The 19,212-nt window shown below is 41.9% G+C and overlaps 1 protein-coding gene across 1 annotated transcript; it reads left to right on the forward strand.

The window, feature by feature from the left end:
- Positions 1-1,983: 1,983 nt before the first annotated feature.
- LOC111970954 (mitogen-activated protein kinase 14A) lies at positions 1,984-16,122 on the forward strand. The gene is made up of 10 exons (XM_023997734.2): positions 1,984-2,063; positions 2,650-2,761; positions 2,896-2,925; positions 3,265-3,312; positions 3,951-4,065; positions 4,876-4,947; positions 9,989-10,068; positions 12,672-12,750; positions 12,976-13,149; positions 13,249-16,122. Exons 2-10 carry the CDS (start codon positions 2,669-2,671, stop codon positions 13,314-13,316), a joined length of 759 nt encoding a protein of 252 aa, XP_023853502.2. The 5' UTR covers positions 1,984-2,063; positions 2,650-2,668; the 3' UTR covers positions 13,317-16,122.
- Positions 16,123-19,212: the final 3,090 nt, after the last annotated feature.

Consider the following 19,212-nt stretch of genomic DNA (forward strand, 5'->3'; position numbering starts at 1 on the left):
CCAAAAAACGCACTATGTACTAAGCAACAAACATCAACCTACTACTCACCCATACTGAGAATGCATCATCTAATGTGGAATTGCTTTGTTTCCCGCCATTCCTCCATTTTGCTACAGCTGGTCCCATTCTGTGATTATCAGCTGATTTATTAGCTGTTGTCAAATACACGTAGATCAGAAAAGACTCATCTTTTCCTCAATAGCATGCAGCTATGAGTATGACATCCTGGCATTTTAAATCATACTACAGTTTAGAAAATAGAAAACATTATATTTTCGCATAACCAATCAGCCTACTCTTCAAATCAAACTTTATTTGTCACATGCGCCAAACACAGCAAGTGTAGACTTTACCGTGAAATGCTTACTTACGAGCCCTTAACCAACAGTGCAGTTCAAGAAGAGTTAAGAAAATATTTACCAAGTAGACTAAAATACAAAGTAATAATAAAAAGTAACACAATAAGAATAACAATAACCAGGCTATATACAGGGGGCACCGGTACCGAGTCAGTGTGCAGGGGTACAGGCTAGTTGAGGTAATTTGTACATGTATGTGGGGGTGAAGTGGCCATGCATAGATAATAAACAGCAAGTAGCAGCAGTGTACTAAAGGGGGGGGGGGTCAATGGCTCAATGTAAATTGTCTGGTGGCAATTTTATTAATTGTTTAGCAGTCATATGGCTTGGGGGTAGAAGCTGTTGAGGAGCCTTTTGGTCCTAGACTTGGCGTTCCGGTACCACTTGCCATGCGGTTTTAGTGAAAACAGTCTATAGCTTTGGTGACTGGAGTCTCTGACAATTTTATGGGCTTTCCTCTGACACCGCCTAGTATAGAGGTCCTGGATGGCAGGAAGCTTGGCCCCAGTGATGTACTGGCCCGTTCGCACCACCCTTTTGTAGCGCCTTAGACAGATGCCGAGCAGTTGCCATACCAGGCAGTGATGCAACCGGTCAGGATGCTCTCGATGGTGCAGCTGTAGAACCTTTTGAGGATCTGGAGACACAGGCCAAATCTTTTCAGTCTCCTGAGGGGGAAAAGGTTTTGTCGTGCCCTCTTCACGACTGTCCTCTTCACGACTATCTTGGTATGTTTGGACCATGATAGTTCGCTGGTGATGTGGACACCAAAGAACTTTAAACTCTCTCCGCTCCACTACAGCCCCGTCGATGTTAATGGGGGCCTGTTCGGCCCGCCTTTTCCTGTAGTCCACGATCAGCTTCTTTGTCTTGCTCACTTTGAGAGGTTGTTGTCCTGGCACCACACTTCTCCGACCTCTTCCCTATATGCTGTCTCATCTTTGTCGGTGATCAGGCCTACCACTGTTGTGTTGTCAGCCAACTTAATGATGGTGTTGGAGTCGTGTTTGGCCACGCAGTCGTGGGTGAACAGGGAGTACAGGAGGGGACTAAGTACACACCCCTGAGGGGCCCCATTGTTAAGGATCAGCCTGACAGACGTGTTGTTGCCTACTCTTACCACCTGGGGGTGGCCCGTCAGGAAGTCCAGGTTCCAGTTACAGAGGGAGGTGTTTAGTCCCAGGGTCCTTAGCGTAGTGATGAGCTTCATGGGCACTATGGTGTTGAACGCTGAGCTGTAGTCAATGAACAGCATTCTCACATAGGTGTTCCTTTTGTCCAGGTGGGAAAGTTCCTCATGAGACCTGGGTTATCTCAAAGGGCAGTGTGGAGTGCGACTGAGATTGAGATCATCTGTGGATCTGTTGGGGCGTTATGCGAATTGGAGTGGGTCTAAGGTGTCCGGGAGGATGCTGTTGATGTGAGCCATGACCAGCCTATCAAAGCACTTAATAATTTAGGCAGGTTACCTTCGCTTCCTTGGGCACAGGGACTATGGTGGTCTGCTTGAAATTTAGAACGCAAGTACGGTTATTCAGACACGGCCAATATTTTTTTTCTGTAGTGTGACCTTTATCTCTAGTGTGAGTCTTGTCTGTTGTGTGTAGAATGTTGTGTAACCTTTTGACCTTTGCTCTCTGTTAGGTGATTGGTCTGTTGGATGTGTTCACGCCTGCCACCAGCCTAGAGGAATTCAATGACGTGTGAGTAACCGCTTTCTTTGTCTCTTTCTCTTTCCTCCACTTCTATCCCCCCCCTCTCTCTGGCAGTTCATATAGCTCTTGGAGTTTAAATTGCCTAGCAGAACGCATGCGTGGATACACACGCACACACACGCATGTGTGATATGATGGTTTATTTAATCAAACCAATGTCTGCAGATCTTTATTTCATATGGTTTGTTGTGTGGTTCATCTCACTAAGGAACAGGCAGGATTACCACGTGCACACATTATTCCTTATTTCCATGGTAACAACCATTCCACTTTCTCCATGGCTGCCTGTGTGTGTGCAGAATACTGACGCAATATCCTTCACTTCATATCACCACACACACACACACACACACACACACACACCACACACACACACCACACACACACACACACACACACACATCTCTCCCTGGTTCACCCTAAAGGATATGTAAAGCTTTTAGCAGTGTTTATGGCTTGAAATTCGTAGTGCTGGCAGAGGAGACATACTCTCTCTTTTTCATACTCTCTCTTGTTGTGTTGCCATGGTGACAACCTGTCTTCCTCTTTTTTTTCTTTTTTTTTTGATTGGCAGGTACCTTGTGACCCACCTGATGGGGGCGGACCTCAACAACATAGTGAAGTGTCAGAAGCTGACAGACGACCATGTGCAATTCCTCATATACCAGATCCTCAGGGGACTCAAGGTAGGTGTTTCTCGCTGTCTGTCTGTCTGTCTGTCTGTCTGTCTGTCTGTCTGTCTGCATGCGTTTTTCCATAGCTGCAGCAGGTAAAGGTTCCGTAGGTATGCAGTGTTCTTAATTGTTGTTCTGTTTTGCAGTATATCCATTCAGCAGACATCATCCACAGAGTAAGTTACATCATATTTACATTTCATATTTAAATCAAGATGCTTGCATGGGGTGGAGGATGGGAATATTACTCAATACCTTCCTTATTCTCCCCTACCTCCCGCTCTCTCTCCATCTCCCTCCCTCTCTCTCTCCATCTCCTCCGACTCTCTCTCCATCTCCTCCGACTCTCTCTCCATCTCCTCCGTCCCTCTCTCTCTCCATCTCCTCCGTCCCTCTCTCTCTTTTCCCTCCATCTCCTCCCTCCCTCCCTCCATCTCTCTCTTCTCCCTCCCTCCATCTCTCTCTTCTCCCTCCCTCCCTCCATCTCTCTTCTCCCTCCTTCCCTCTCTCCACAGGATCTGAAGCCCAGTAATCTGGCAGTGAATGAGGACTGTGAGCTCAAGGTAAAAAAAAAAAAAAATACTATTGGCCTACTGTACCCTCCTTAGTGCCTATAGATCTGCTATCTTAATCTGATCAATCTGTTGTAGTGTATTAAAGGTTTAAAAAGGCTTCTAAAGTTTGTAAATTCCACTTTAAAATGTCAGACTTGATTTACCCCAACGAAAAATGTATCAACCCCTACAACAATGTCCATTAATTATAATCCACATAATAATTCACATTTCCTGTTGCTGCAGTATTATCTTGGTGTTGTGAGAAGCAGGGTCAAATTAAGATATAGCATCTGCTCTGATCAGCTCCTCCTCTCCAGCTAGAAAGCAATATGTTACTGTAGTTGTCTTTAAAAAAAATGTATATGTAAACACCTGACAGTCGCCAACATTCAGATCAGCAACATAAAACATGTAATAACACAATTTGTACCAGCAGTTATAGTTCTTGTTGGATAGTACTGTTTACAGTACTGTGTGTTCATTATTATTAGAGTGGCTTTAATACACTCCACCCACACACGAGGTTAGAAGCGTAGGATTTAATCTGCTGTGGAGTTTGTTTATAGCTAACCCTATCTTCACATACACCCACGCATATACAACACACACACACACACACCCCTATCTCTTAATTTATCCGTCAGATCCTGGACTTTGGTTTGGCGCGACACACTGATGATGAGATGACGGGTTATGTAGCGACCAGGTGGTACCGCGCCCCAGAGATCATGCTGAACTGGATGCATTACAACATGACAGGTAATGATATACTATAACTATCACTACTACATGACAGGTAATGATATACTATAACTATCACTACTACATGACAGGTAATGATATACATAACTATCACTACTACATGACAGGTAATGATATACTATAACTATCACTACTACATGACAGGGTAATTGATATACTATAACTATCACTACTACATGACAGGTAATGATATACTATAACTATCACTACTACATGACAGGTAAATGAATATACATAACTATCACTACTACATGACAGGTAATGATATACTATAACTATCACTACTACATGACAGGTAATGATATACTATAACTATCACGTACTACATTGACAGTAATGATATACTATAAACTAATCACTACTACATGACAGGTAATGATATACTATAACTATCACTACTACATGACAGGTAATGATATACTATAACTATCACTACTACATGACAGGTAATGATATATACTATCACTACTACATGACAGGTAATGATATACTATCACTACTACATGACAGGTAATGATATACTATAACTATCACTACTTACATGACAGGTAATGATATACTATAACTATATCAATTACTACATGACAGGTAATTGATATACTATAACTATCACTACTACATGACAGGTAATGATATACTATAACTATCACTACTACATGACAGGTAATGATATACTATAACTATCACTACAACATGACACCTGGTACATACTCATCTAGTACACACACACACACACACACACACACACACACAAAAGAAAACCGACAACTACATGAATGGATGGTAACATTGTTTTTGTTGTTGTAGTGGACATCTGGTCAGTAGGCTGCATCATGGCAGAGCTGCTCACTGGACGGACGTTATTCCCCGGCACCGACCGTATCCTTTCACTGTCGTCATGGTGACGGAGAAAAGTTCTAATGGACAAATTCAATATTGACCCCTATCCCCTACATTAAGGGTGGGTAATATACAGATCTTGCCCGCGAGCCCAATCAATATGGCCCGCGGGAGGTTTGATTGTTTTGTTTATTTGGGAAATTATTATTTTGGGTAAAATAAAAACATTTTGGGCATCGCAGTGCTAGAGGTGTCACTACGACCCAGGTTCGAACCGGGGCTATATCACAACCGGCCGTGATCGGGAGCCCCATAGGGCGGCGCACAATTGTCCCAGCGGGGGGGGGTTTGGGGGGGGGGGGGGGGGGGCTTTACTTGGCTCATCGCTCTCTAGCGACTCCTTGTGGCGGTCCGGGCGCCTGCAGGCTGACCCCTGGTCGTCAGTTGAATGGTTTTCCTCAGACACATTGGTGCGGCTGGCTTCCGGGTTTGGCGGGTCATGTTTTGGAGGACGCATGACTCGATCTTCGCCTCCCGAGACCATTGGGAAGTTGCAACGATGAAACAAGATCGAAAAAGGGGGTAAAAAAATATATAGAGAGAAAAAATAGATAACTTCAGCCCTCTCTTGAACATTTAAAACTATATAGGAAGTATTTGTACATTTTAATTAATGGGCCTATACATATATATACATGTTTATGGGCCTACAAAATTACTGGCACCCCTGACTGGCAATGCACAAACAATACTTAAAAAATATAAACAATATAATTATAGAGAAACTCAAAATACCAACATGTGAGAAATACTGTACTTTATTAATGTTTCTATGGAACCAACCAAAATCATTTATTGATTTAATTAAAAATCTATGTCCTCAAAATCAAGGTTTCACAATTAATGACACCCTTAAAGATGATTGTAAATAACATCTACCAAAATTAAACCAGGAAGTCTTAAGGAACTATATTGAGCCATTACATCACTTCCTGTTTTACTAGGGTATAAAAATGAGGTAACACACATGCAATATCCCTTTGTCAACACCATGAAGAAAAGAAAAGATCTGGCAGTTCAAAAGAGACAGATGGTCGTAGACCTTCATAAATCTGGTCATGGATACAAGAAGATCCACAAACGATTGAATATACAACTGAGCACTGTCAGGGGAATTATTAAAACATGCAAAAGATATGGAACAGTTGAAAACCTCACGGGTAGAGGGCGCAAATGCATTTTGCCCCCCAGGATAGGGAGGAGGATGGTGAGACAAGCAACAAAATCCCCAAGAATCACTGAAAGAATTGCAGGCCTTGGTGGCGTCAAGAAGCACCATCAGACGCTACCTTCACAGCCACAGGCTCTTTGGAAACCCCTTTCTGACCCCAAGACACAGGTGCAGGCACTTGGAGTTTGCCAAACGTCATTTAAATTATGACTGGAAGAAGGTGCTCTGGTCAGATGAGACCAAAATGTAACGTTTTGGTCAGATACAGCATCGGCATGATTGCCGTCGAAACAACAGAGATGCATACAAGGAGAGGCACCTCATACCCACGGTGAAATATGGTGGTGGGTCAGTGATGTTTTGGGGCTGTTTTAATTCCAGAGGTCCAGGGGCACTGGTTAAGATTGATGGCATAATGAATTCCACCAAGTACCAGGCAATTTTGGGTGACAATCTGGTTGCCTCTGCCAGAAGGCTGGGACTTGGCCGTAGGTGGAATTTCCAACAAGACAATGACCCAAAACATACCTCAAGATCCACTCGGCAATGGTTCTGTGACAACAAAATCAATGTTCTGCTATGGCCATCTCAGTCGCCGGACCACAATCCAATCGAAAATCTGTGGGCTGAGTTGAAGAGGGCAGTTGATAAACGCAAACCCAAGAATGTGAGGGATCTTGAAAGGATCTGCATAGAGGAATGGTCCAAAATCCCTCCAAATGTGTTCCATAACCTTGTCAAACATTACAGGAAAAGACTCCATGCTGTTATCCTTGCCAGAGGTGGTGGCACTAAGTACTAAATGAGGAGTGCCAACAATTATGAAACCTTGATTTTGGTGAAATGTATTTTGTATTAAATAATTGTATGATTTTGGTTGGTTCCATTGAAACATGAATAAAGTACAGTATTTCTCACATGTTGGTATTTTTAGTTTATCTCTATAATGATATTGTTTATATTTGTTTAAGTATTGTTTTTGCATTGCCAGTCAGGGGTGCCAGTAATTTTGGAGCCCCTTGTATACATACATACATTTACATTTTAGTGGGCCTATAAACTCAACTCAAAAAGAAACGTCCTCTCACTGTCAACTGCGTTTATTTTCATCAAACTTAACATGTGTAAATATTTGTAGGAACATAACAAGATTCAACAACTGAAACATAAACTGAACAAGTTCCATAGACATGACTAACAGAAATGGAATAATGTGTCCCTGAACAAAGGGGGGGTCAAAATCAAAAGTAACAGTCAGTATCTGGTGTGGCCACCAGCTCCATTAAGTACTGCAATGCATCTCCTCCTCATGACTGCACCAGATTTGCCAGTTCTTGCTGTGAGATGTTACCCCACTCTTCCACCAAGGCACCTGCAAGTTCCCGGATATTTCTGGGAGGAATGGCCCTAGCCCTCACCCTCCGATCCAACAGGTCCCAGACGTGCTCAATGGGATTGAGATCGGGGTTCTTCGCTGGCCATGGCAGAACACTGACATTCCTGTCTTGCAGGAAATCACGCACAGAACGTGCAGAATGGCTGGTGGCATTGTAATGCTGGAGGGTCATGTCAGGATGAGCCTGCAGGAAGGGTACCACATGAGGGAAGAGGATGTCTTCCCTGTAACGCACAGCATTGAGATTGCCTGCAATGACAACAAGCTCAGTCTGATGATGCTGTGACACACCGCCCCAGACCATGACGGACCCTCCACCTCCAAATCGATCCCGCTCCAGAGTACATGCCTCGGTGTAACGCTCATTCCTTCGACAATAAACGAGAATCCGACCATCACCCCTGGTGAGACTAAACCACCAGGGGTTTGTCATGGGCTACAATAAAACGGTGTACTGTTGGTGGTACTGGAGGACCGGAGTTGGGAAACACTGATCTAGTTGTCATTGAGTAGAGCTGCCCTGTAATGCCCTTATTCCCTCTTGTCGATCTGAGTTAATCTGTTCCTCTGACACATGTTTCTCTGCTGGCTGTGATCTAAAAGCATGTTGTCTCTATTCAATAGTACAGCATGGCAGCTCTCTCCATCCTCTCTACCTCCCTCCCTCCTCTCCCTACATTTACTCTCATCACCTCATCTTATTCTCTACCCCGCCACCAACCCACAAACACACACTCACACTCACACACAAAAATAGGAAAACATTTATTCAGTATTTACAGTTGAAGTCGGAAGTTTACATGCTCCTTAGCCAAATACATTTAAACTCAGTTTTTCACAATTCCTGACATTTAATCCTAGTAAACATTCCCTGTCTTAGGTCAGTTAGGATCACCACTTTATTTTAAGAATGTGAAATGTCAGAATAATAGTAGAGAGAATTATTTATTTCAGCTTTTATTTATTTCATCACATTCCCAGTAGGTCAGAAGTTTAAATACACTTAATTAGTATTTGGTAGCATTGCCTTTAAATTGTTTAACTTGGGTCAAATGTTTCGGGTAGCCTTCCATAAGTTGGGTGAATTTTGGCCCATTCCTCCTGACAGAGCTGGTGTAACTGAGTCAGGTTAGTAGGCCTCCTTGCTCGCACACACTTTTTCAGTTCTGCCCACAAATTTTCTATAGGATTGAGGACAGGGCTTTGTGATGGCCACTCYAATACCTTGACTTTGTTGTCCAAAAGCCAATTTGTCACAACTTTGGAAGTACGCTTGGGGTCATTGTCCATTTGGAAGACCCATTTGCGACCAAGCTTTAACTTCCTGACTGATGTCTTGAGATGTTGCTTCAATATATCCACATAATTTTCCTTCCTCATGATGCCATCTATTTTGTGAAGTGCACCAGACCCTCCTGCAACAAAGCACCCCTACAACATGATGCTGCCACCCCCGTGCTTCACGGTTGGGATGGTGTTCTTGGGCTTGCAAGCCACCCCCTTTTTCCTCCAAACATAACGATGGTTGTTATGGCCAAACAGTTCTATTTTTGTTTCATCAGACCGGAGGAAATTTCTCCAAAAAGTACGATCTTTGTCCCCATGTGCAGTTGCAAACCGTAGTCTGGCTTTTTAATGGTGGTTTTGGAGCAGTGGTTTCTTCCTTGCTAACCGGCCTTTCAGGTTATGTCGATGTAGGACTCGTTTTACTGTGGATATAGATACTTTTGTACCTGTTTCCTCCAGCATCTTCACAAGGTCCTTTGCTGTTGTTCTGGGATTGATTTGCACTTTTCACACCAAGTCCGTTCATCTCTAGGAGACAGAACACGTCTCCTTCCTGAGCGGTATGACGGCTGCGTGGTCCCATGGTGGTTATACTTGCGTACTACTGTTTGTACAGATGAACGTGGTACCTTCAGGCGTTTGGAAATTGCTCCCAAGGATGAACCAGACTTGTGGAGGTCTACAAAAAAAAATCTGTATTTGGCTGATTTCTTTTGATTTTCCCATGATGTCAAGCAAAGAGGTGCTGAGTTTGAAGGTAAGCCTTGATACATCCACAGATACACCTCCAATTGACTCAAATTATGTCGATTAGCCTATCAGAAACTTCTAAAGCCATGACATCATATTCTGGAATTTTCCAAGCTGTTTAAAGGCACAGTCAACTTAGTGTATTTAAACTTCTGTCCCACTGGAATTGTGATACAGTGAAATAATCTGTCTGTAAACAATTGTTGGGAAAATGACTTGTTTCATGCACAAAGTAGATGTCCTAACCGACTTGCCAAAACTATAGTTCGTTAACAAGATATTTGTGTTAGTTGAAAAATGTGTTTTTTAATGACTCCAACCTAAGTGTATGTAAACCTCCGACTTCAACTGTAGTTTAGGGACACTTTGACCTGTGTGACAGTATGATGTGTGACCCTTGACCCTGAGCCTGAAAGATATAAACCAGCTGCAGCAGATCATGAGGCTGACAGGAACGCCCCCGGCCTGTCTCATTAGCCAGATGCCCAGCCACGAGGTGAGGCACTACGACATGTTCTTCCCAGATCCCTCCAGTTCATCCAGGCTGCAGCAGGCCTTCCCACAAGTCCCATGTTGTTTCCATGCCTTTTTTAAAGACTTTTCTCCGGTACTTTTGTATACTTTTTAGCGAGTAGTTCTGAAAGTAGCACTCACGGGGCAAAAGTGGTCCCCGGAAATTGCGTACTACGTCACATATGTGCCGATACAGTGCCCATAGAAAGTCTACAACCCCCTTGGATTTATTCACATTTTATTGTCTTACTTAGTGGGAGGAAAATGTATTTCATTGTCATTTTTGGTCAACAATCTACACAAAATACTCTGTCAAAGTGGAAGAAAAATTGATTAAAAAAAATAAAATAAAAAATACATTAATGAAGAATAAAATTCTAATATACCTTGATTAGTTAAGTATTCTTGGGTAAGTCTCGTAAGAGCTTTGCACACCTGTATTGTGCAATATTTGCCCATTTATTCTTTTCAAAATTCTTCAAGTCTTGCCATAGATTCTCAAGCAGATTTAAGTCAAAACTGTAACTTGGCCACTCAGGAACATTCACTGTCTTCTTGGTAAGCAACTCCAGTGTAGGATTGGCTTTGTGTTGTAGGTTATTGTCCGGGTAAATTAATCTCCCGGTGTCTGGTGGAAAGCAGACAGAAGATTTGCTGTAGGATATAGCTGATGATGCCTGTTTATTTTCTTCCACAAAAACTTGCCAAAACAAAACTATATTTGAGTTATTTCATTTGTAAAAGTGTGTAGCATTTTCACTTTGACTTGGAGTATTTTGTAGATCAATTACAAAATAATTGCAATTAAATCTATTTCAATCCCACTTTGCAACGCAACAAAATGTGATAAAAGTTCAAGGGGGTGTAGATTTTCTATAGGCACTGTATGTGCACCACGTCAATGCTCTCTCTCTCTCTCTCACTCTGCTGTGTGTGCGTCTTGCTACCTGTCGCTCAGATGGCGAGGGGCTGAAGCTCATTGGTTGAAACTAATTGCTAGGGGGCTGGCCCATGTGGGGGGAAATGGCACCGCACAGATTCCAGAAAACAGTCTTTCAAACTAGGGATTTCGTGGCTAATTGAGGTAAGACAGTAATTCTGCTCATAGATTATGCATGTGTGAACTACACATTGACACATCCAGCCCAAAGTGGGATGTTAAAAAAAGAAAAACCTCCGGAGCATGTCTTTAAGATCCAATTTCTTTTTTCACACCTCTGATTTTCAACTCTTTATTGTTGAGGAAGGGCTTGTAAGTAAGCATTTCACTGCATGGTTTACACCTGTTGTATTCTGTCATGTGACAAAATTTGATTTGATATTGCTCTCTGTCCACGGAACCCAGGCAGAGACAGAATTGGAGTCACAACATCAACCAATGCCCTTTTCCCCCTGAAAGCCAATCAACTTTGCTATTTTTTTGTTTGATGACAATATGCCCCTAGAATTTTTATACACTCTGCAGAGCTCATCCCACCCTCTCTCTGCACCAGTCTGCTTTTTGTCTCTGATGTAACCACTTCCCAGAGTGCTTTGAAAGCCCTAATTCCTGGTAACTGTCAAAAATAAAGGAAAGACCAACATAGTGTCTTAATAAGGAGTTGTGCCACGAGCCAGAACAGCTTCAGTGCACCTTGGCATAGATTCTACAAGTGTCTGGAACTCTATTGGAGGGATGTGACACCGTTCTTCCACTAGAAATTTCATAATCTGGTGTTTTGTTGATGGTGGTGGAAAATGCTGTCTCAGGCGCTGCTCCAGAATCTCCCATACGTGTTCAATTGGGTTGAGATCTGGTGACTAACACACACACACACACACACACACACACACACACCCTTTAAACCCCCTGTGCTCCTTTGTGACCCCTCTTTTAAAGTCACTGAGATCTCTTTTTTTTTTTTTTTTTTTTGCAGTATAGCTATTTAAGGTTGAGTTGATACTTCAATATGCATACCTGCCCAGAACTATTATAGTCCATGCATATAATATTGGATTCCAAGCATGCCCAAAGACAAGATGCACTTATCATTTAGCACAGTGAGTGTTTGAGGCAGCAGGCAGGCAAAATGGAGCACAAAGTTCCAAAAAGTAATCTCAAAGTATAAAACAGAACAAGGAAAGTTGTTGACATTATCTCCTAAAAAGTTTGGGAATGTGGTGTAAGAATTTTCAAAGTAGATAAACATTTCATTAAATATGATTAGGTGATTTATTTTTTAATAGGTGACCCCTAAGCATGATGGGATGTTAATTGGGTAATTAACTCAGGAACCACACCTGTGTGGAAACACCTGCTTTCAATATACTTTACACATTTACTCCAGAGTTTCCTTTTTATTTGGTCAGTTACCCGTACATCCACTATGCCCTTAACTGAAATGTCCTTCTCCCATCGGCATCAATGAATGATTTACGCATTCTCATCAAGTTTGTACAGAAAGCTATCTTCACAGCCGTCCTGTGGGATCACTTGATTTCAGAAACAGTGGGAAGTGTTGAAGTCAAGTCTGTGTTCTCTTGAGTGTTTTTGAGCTGTGTTGAGTGGAACGTGTGTTGAGCCTGCTATGTGTGTATCTTTGACAGGCCAGAAACTACATCAACTCCCTTCCCCAGATGCTCAAGAGGAACTTTGCTGATGTGTTTGTTGGCGCTAACCCACTAGGTAATAATGGCCTAGTCTGTGTAGTGTAACATACGTACACACACACACACACTGTTTAACACACAGCATTTCATTTATACTCTACATCTTTTGGTACTACCCAGTAAGAAATAAGGTTTTTGTCTGTGTAGTGGAACGTTCACACTCACTCACACTGTCTAATCAGACACACTCTGTTTACAATCCCTATCCCTTCCTCCCACCCACCCCCTTCTCTCCCACTAGCGGTGGATCTGTTAGAGAAGATGCTGGTTCTGGACACTGATAAGCGGATCACAGCGTCCGAGGCCCTGGCCCACCCCTACTTCTCCCAGTACCACGACCCTGACGATGAGCCAGAGTCCGAGCCATACGACCAGAGCTTCGAGAGCAGAGAGCTGGAGATAGAGGAGTGGAAAAGTAGGTGGACGTAACAAAATACTCTTATTTAACTAGGTACTGTACAAGTCTACTGACCTCTGATTCTCTTGTTTTCCCTCCTCTCTCTCTCTCTCCTAGGGTTGACGTATGAGGAGGTTTGCAGCTTTGAGCCCCTGCCATTCGATGGAGACGAGATGGAGTCCTGAGGGGAGGAGGATGAAGTCATTGCTAATCCCGCCTCCTTCTCTTACTGAACTGTGAGGAAGAGGTTGCATGTAGACACTGATCTAGGGCCAGTTTTGTGTTTCATCCCCTAATGGTTTAGGTTAGGATCTGGGGGTAAGCTGATCCTAGATCTGTACTTAGATACAACTTAACATCCGGAGCACGCAACCTTGTGTGAGGACTATCAACTCACCAGACTAGTTCAAACAAACAAACAGGAAACCACGATATTCAAGTGCCTGCCATCATTCATTTCTGGGGTTAGGGGTCAAAGGTGACCCCCCCCCTACACCCTCCTCCAGCTTGCTGTATTATATCGTCTTTGATTGGGTCCCTGGGATGAATTGGGGAAATTACTTTGTAATATATTATCTAGTGTTTGTGTGTTTAGAATGTATTAAGTCACATTATTTGCCAAAAACTACCTAAATTCCTGGAAACGGTGCTCAGATTTTAACGTTCAATATAGCAAAAACAATCACATGGTTTAACCAACAAACCACTGCATTTTTGGAACAGTTATTTATGGTCTGTAGTTTATGGCCTTTTGGATAGAAGTTGGTAGGAAATACAACAGTGGTCATGACCTGCTCCTCTACGACAAACCTTGTCTCCACTGTCAAACTGTACGCTGTTGTTATGCCTGCCAGGGTTTTAGATGTGTAAATAAGGCTGCCCTCTTGTAAATAAATGATACTGTGCACCAATAGTAATACTGCCTAGAAGTCCCTGTTATCATAGAGCACATAGACCCCTCAAGGCTTAGAACATTGCCCCTAGCAACAAGAACCCTTTAGGAATGACTGACAGGTTCCATACTCAGAGGGATTGTTATTAAATAGTATTCCATTAGAATGTACACTATTTTTAACTTAATCATAGTAACGTTTTGACATCCATCTTTTCTCTCTAAGTCAATCACCCAGGGAGGGGGGAGGGCTTGGGTAGTTTATTCGCTTATCCTGCCTCTTAACTTATCTATTTTTCTACCCATCTCTGTCTGTTTCTTTTCACTCCATCGTTGTATCATTGCCCCCTTGAGCACTGTCCTGTCCTCTGTGTAGTCTGATTAAAAGTGAGTGGAGAGTTAATGTGACTGTCACAAAATGTTATTTAATAGAATGTATTTAAAATCCTCCAACCCCATATCACAAGACTGATGCTGAAATCAGAATGGGTTTTCCCAAGCATTCATAGTGTCTGCTCTGTCGAGTGCTTTTAGGTGTCAGAGTTGGAGCTTCCATTAGAAGCATAGAGATCCTATTAATAACACATGGTTCTAGCAATTTATAGGACGTCTTGATAAATCACTGGATTCCCAGTCCTGGTTGTTGACAATGTGATTTCAATCATATTCAAATGTCTTTTTAAGTAACTATATTTCCATAGATGTATCTTGTTATTCTGTTCTATTAAATATGTGGGATGCTAGCACCCCCTACTGTATTTAACAGCTCTTTATCTTTTCATTTGTACATGAAGTGGCTTCATGTTAGTCTCTGAGTGCATGCCAAAATAGCACATCATTCCTTATATAGTGCACTATTTTGGATCAGATCTCATAGGGCCCTGTTCAAAAGTAGTGCACTAAGTAGAGAATATGTTGCCATATAGGATGTACTGTGATTATTCCCATAGAGCGATCGACATATTTATCTCTTCTTATTTATGCAGTACAGCGCTCAAATCAGACAATATTCAGAATCTCTTCCAATTTAAGCAAAAACAATGCCTGAATCTTAACACAGTAACTACTTTTTATTTAATATTATTTTATGACTGCTCATGGTGGCAATTTTTCTGGCTCTGTAAAGCAGTAGACTACCTATCAAATCAGTTTTGGTGTCAAAGTCATTCAATTGATTTGAAATGGATTTGAACCTGTCCCTAGCTCTTCCCACAGCTGTATCTCTGTGTTCATTAGGCATAAAACTGGAGAAAACCTTTTGAAACAAATGGGCTTTCTAATTGCATGTTTAAAAAAAAAAAAAAAAAAAATGTACCGTTTGCTGCGTTCTGAACATAGACTGATGACATACAGGGGCTGTGGTCTTTCTGTGTAAATCAGTGAGTGTCCACTTGAGGGCTGTATCATAGCGGGATCACTAACAGATAGGCCTACAGCTGGGGGCGTATTCATTACACCGGTTCTGTTTAAAAGAAAACTGAAACGGAAGCAAACGAAATGGGGCGGGACCTACCTGAATTTGTCCAATAGAAACTCTTGTTTTCGTTGCAAAACGCAACTGTTTTGGATTAATGATTAGACCGCAGCTCTTGATTGTCTGGCTCATTTAAAAAGCTAAGAGTTGTTGGGACTGTCAGTTATAGCATGCCCATTTCAAGTCTTAATGTTGGAAAGATATTTCTGATCATTTAGGAAAGTTTGTTGGCTGACCCATTGATCCTGCTTTGCGATACAGCGTTGTATGTTTTCATGTTTACAGCAGCAGGATGCTGGAGGGTAATACAGAAACCCCATACATTGTATTGACACAGTAACATAGGTTAGTTAGGTTACTGTCCTCCAGCCAGCTCTCTCTCTGTCACAGCAATTATCCTGCAGGATGAAGGTAMAATTACTATTTATAATCTGGCTGATCATGCAATGAGTATTGGTTACCTTATTTTGCTATTGTTATGGTTGTTTATTTGATTTATATGTTTTTAACAGACAGACCATGTTTACTTTGTACTTTAATGATTCCCCACATTCAGAACCATGAGATCAGGTCATGTCACCTGTTAATACCACTGTTAGAAAATAAAGGCTATTATTTTTCAGAACTGGCCTGTCATTCTTCCTTACTATATGTGCAGYCAGGGCCTACTGTTATCCATTTCCCTCAGGTTTAGTTTGTGCTGTAAAGTCATGATAGACATAGCATACATTACTTTAACGTTTTCAACGTCATCTATTTTATTCATTTATCAATAGTTGAGATAAAACCATTGACTTGAAGATGAAATGTTTTTATTTTGACTGCATTTTGGTTTAGTTTATATTTTGCATGCGGACTCCGCATGCGCAATTCATTTGCAGTCTGGACGCAGAGGGGGGAACATCTCCTGCTCTGACTGCAGCTGGGAGGGACTGCTGCGCGAAGACTGGGCCGCCTGTGAGTGCTTTGGGACGGGGGTGGGGCCCACGGCAGCACCCGCTGCTCGTTGAGAAGAGTAAGAACAATACGTGCTTTCACGTCAGAGTCTCCAATAACACCAGAAAAAKTCGCTAGATTTGTCGCTAGTCGCATTTTTGAAAATGTGTCGCTAGAGGGGTCTGAATACTCGCTAAATATAGCAACAAAGTCGCTAAATTGGCAACACTGTCTGCACGGGACCGATTTCTTCATCCCGCTCCCGCTGGCTTTCTGTCAGACTCCCACCATCTACTGCAAAAACTGGTCCCAAACCCAACCGCAGACCCGCAATGTTATTTTAGGCGTATGTCACGCAGCTCATTTGCCAGCCATGGTCACAGCAATTTTGCGCCCTATAGGCAATATCAATATAAGCGCAAAAAGAAAATTTAAGAATTAGTTTWAATTAAATTACCAGAGATTATCACATGGCCCTTATATTGTATTACTGGGCTATATCAGACCAGAGGCTAGATGTACAGTACCAGTCAAAAGTTTTTTTTAAACTATTTTCTACATAATAKAATAATATTGAAGACATCAAAACTATGAAATAACACATGGAATCATGTAGTAACCAAAAAAGTGTTAAACAAATCAAAATRTATTTTATATTTGAGGTTGTTCAAAGTAGCCACCCTTTGCCTTGATGACAGCTTTGCTCACTCTTGGCATTCTCTCAACCAGCTTCATGGAGGTAGTCACCTGGAATAAATTTCAATTAAGAGGTGTGCCTTGTTGAAAGTTAATTYGTTGAATTTCTTTCCTTCTTAATTAATGCATTTGAGCCAATCAATTGTGTTGTGACAAGGTAGGATTGGTATACAGAAGATAGCCCTATTTGGTAAAAGACCCAAGTTCATATTATGGCAAGAACAGCTCAAATAAGCAAAGAGAAATGACAGTCCATCACTACTTTAAGACATGAAGGTCAGTTAATGTGGAACATTTCAAGAACTTTCAAGTGCAGTCRCAAAAACCATCAAGCGTTATGATGAAAATGGCTCTCATGAGGACCGCCACTGGAAAGGAAGACCCAGAGTTACCTCTGCTGCAGAGGATAAGTTCATTAGAGTTAACTACACCTCAGATTGCATCCCAAATAAATGCTTCACGGAGTTCAAGTAACAGATACATGCCAACATCAACTGTTCAGAGGAGACTGTGTGAATCAGGCCTTCATGGTCGAATTTCTGCAAAGAAACCACTACTAAAGGACACCAATAATAAGAAGAGACTTGCTTGGGCCAAGAAACATGAGCAATGGACATTAGATTTGTAGAAATCTGTCCTTTGGTCTGGAGTCCAAATTGGAGATTTTTGGTTCCAACCGCCGTGTCTTTGTGAGACGCAGAGTAAGTGAACGGATGATCTCTGTGTAGCAGTGTGATGTTGTTCCCCTAGATTATGTACCAAGTTGCACACAAGGACCAGTTCAAATAGGCCAGGTCAAGAGGGGATGTTAATAATAATAATAATAATAATTCAGTGTGTTTAAAAACATTTTAATTACAGCTGCATAGCTAATGTTATTTTTTCATATCTATATTGTAAATACACTTGATTGTAAAAGTTTTGTATATTTTGGTTTGGTCCATTGTGGGGTATCTGTGTTATTATACCCTCCTATTGCTCTCTCTTGMCTGACCTTCAGCTAGTGAGATGCCTGAGAGCTGTGACTGCGCCAAGGCTAACATATTGTGCTTTGTCTCTTCATGCGCAAGGCAAATAAAAATCCAACAAGCAGACCTCCAGTTGTGGCAGTGTCTTCATTAAATTACACAATGCAGAACAAACCACGCTACATCCGCATGTGGTTCCCACCGTGAAGCATGGAGGAGGTGGTGTGATGGTGTGGGGGTGCTTTGCTGGTGACACTATCTGTGATTTATTTAGAATTCAAGGCACACTTTTAACAAACATGGCTACCACAGCATTCTGCAGCAATACGCCATCCCATCTGGTTTGCGCTTAGTGGGACTATCATTTGTTTTTCAACAGGATAATGACCCAAAACATACCTCCAGGCTGTGTAAGGACTATTTGACCAAGGAGATTGATGGAGTGCTGCATCAGATGACCTGGCCTCCACAATCACAATCCACAATCCACAAGACCTCAACCCAATTGAGATGGTTTGGGATGAGTTGGACCGCAGAGTGAGGGAAAAGCAGCCAACAAGTGCTCAGCATATGTGGGAACTCCTTCAAGACTGTTGAAAAAGCATTCCAGGTGAAGCTGGTTGAGAGAATGCCAAGAGTGTGCAAAGCTGTCATCAAGGCGAAGGGTGGCTACTTTGAAGAATCTAAAAYATATTTTGATTTGTTTAACACTTTTTTKGGGTTACTACATGATTTCATATGTTATTTCATAGTTTTGATATCTCAACTATTTTTCTACAATGTAGAAAATAGTGCAAATAAAGAAAAACCCTTGAATGAGTTTGACTGGAACTGTAGTTTGAAGAGAGCAGAGTTGGAGCGACTTGTCCTTTCTCTTGAGCTATTGTTATAGCCCACCTTTTTAGGAGTGGGAATATTTTCAGACGGAGAAATATGGTTGATCAATATTTAGGCCTATTTCTAGACAATGTAGTAAACTATAGCCTAATTATAGGCCTATTTAGGAAGTACATTTCCTTGGAAAGATAACTGCCCGTGCTTCTCCGCCCATGTATAGGCTATAGCCTACTCTATTTAACTGAGAACACACCTGATCTCGCAGGTATGGCTACTGA

The sequence above is a fragment of the Salvelinus sp. IW2-2015 genome, linkage group LG1 (assembly GCF_002910315.2).
Source record: "Salvelinus sp. IW2-2015 linkage group LG1, ASM291031v2, whole genome shotgun sequence".
NCBI lineage: Eukaryota > Metazoa > Chordata > Actinopteri > Salmoniformes > Salmonidae > Salvelinus > Salvelinus sp. IW2-2015.

Bases quoted from the DNA above. Each gene is read 5' to 3' on its own strand.
- LOC111970954 (XM_023997734.2), top strand. From the start codon at position 2,669: ATGGGGGCGGACCTCAACAACATAGTGAAGTGTCAGAAGCTGACAGAC. The intron at 4,948-9,988 runs GTATCCTTTCAC...TGAGCCTGAAAG, and splicing joins GTTATTCCCCGGCACCGACC to ATATAAACCAGCTGCAGCAG. The intron at 13,150-13,248 runs GTAGGTGGACGT...TCTCTCTCCTAG, and splicing joins GGAGATAGAGGAGTGGAAAA to GGTTGACGTATGAGGAGGTT.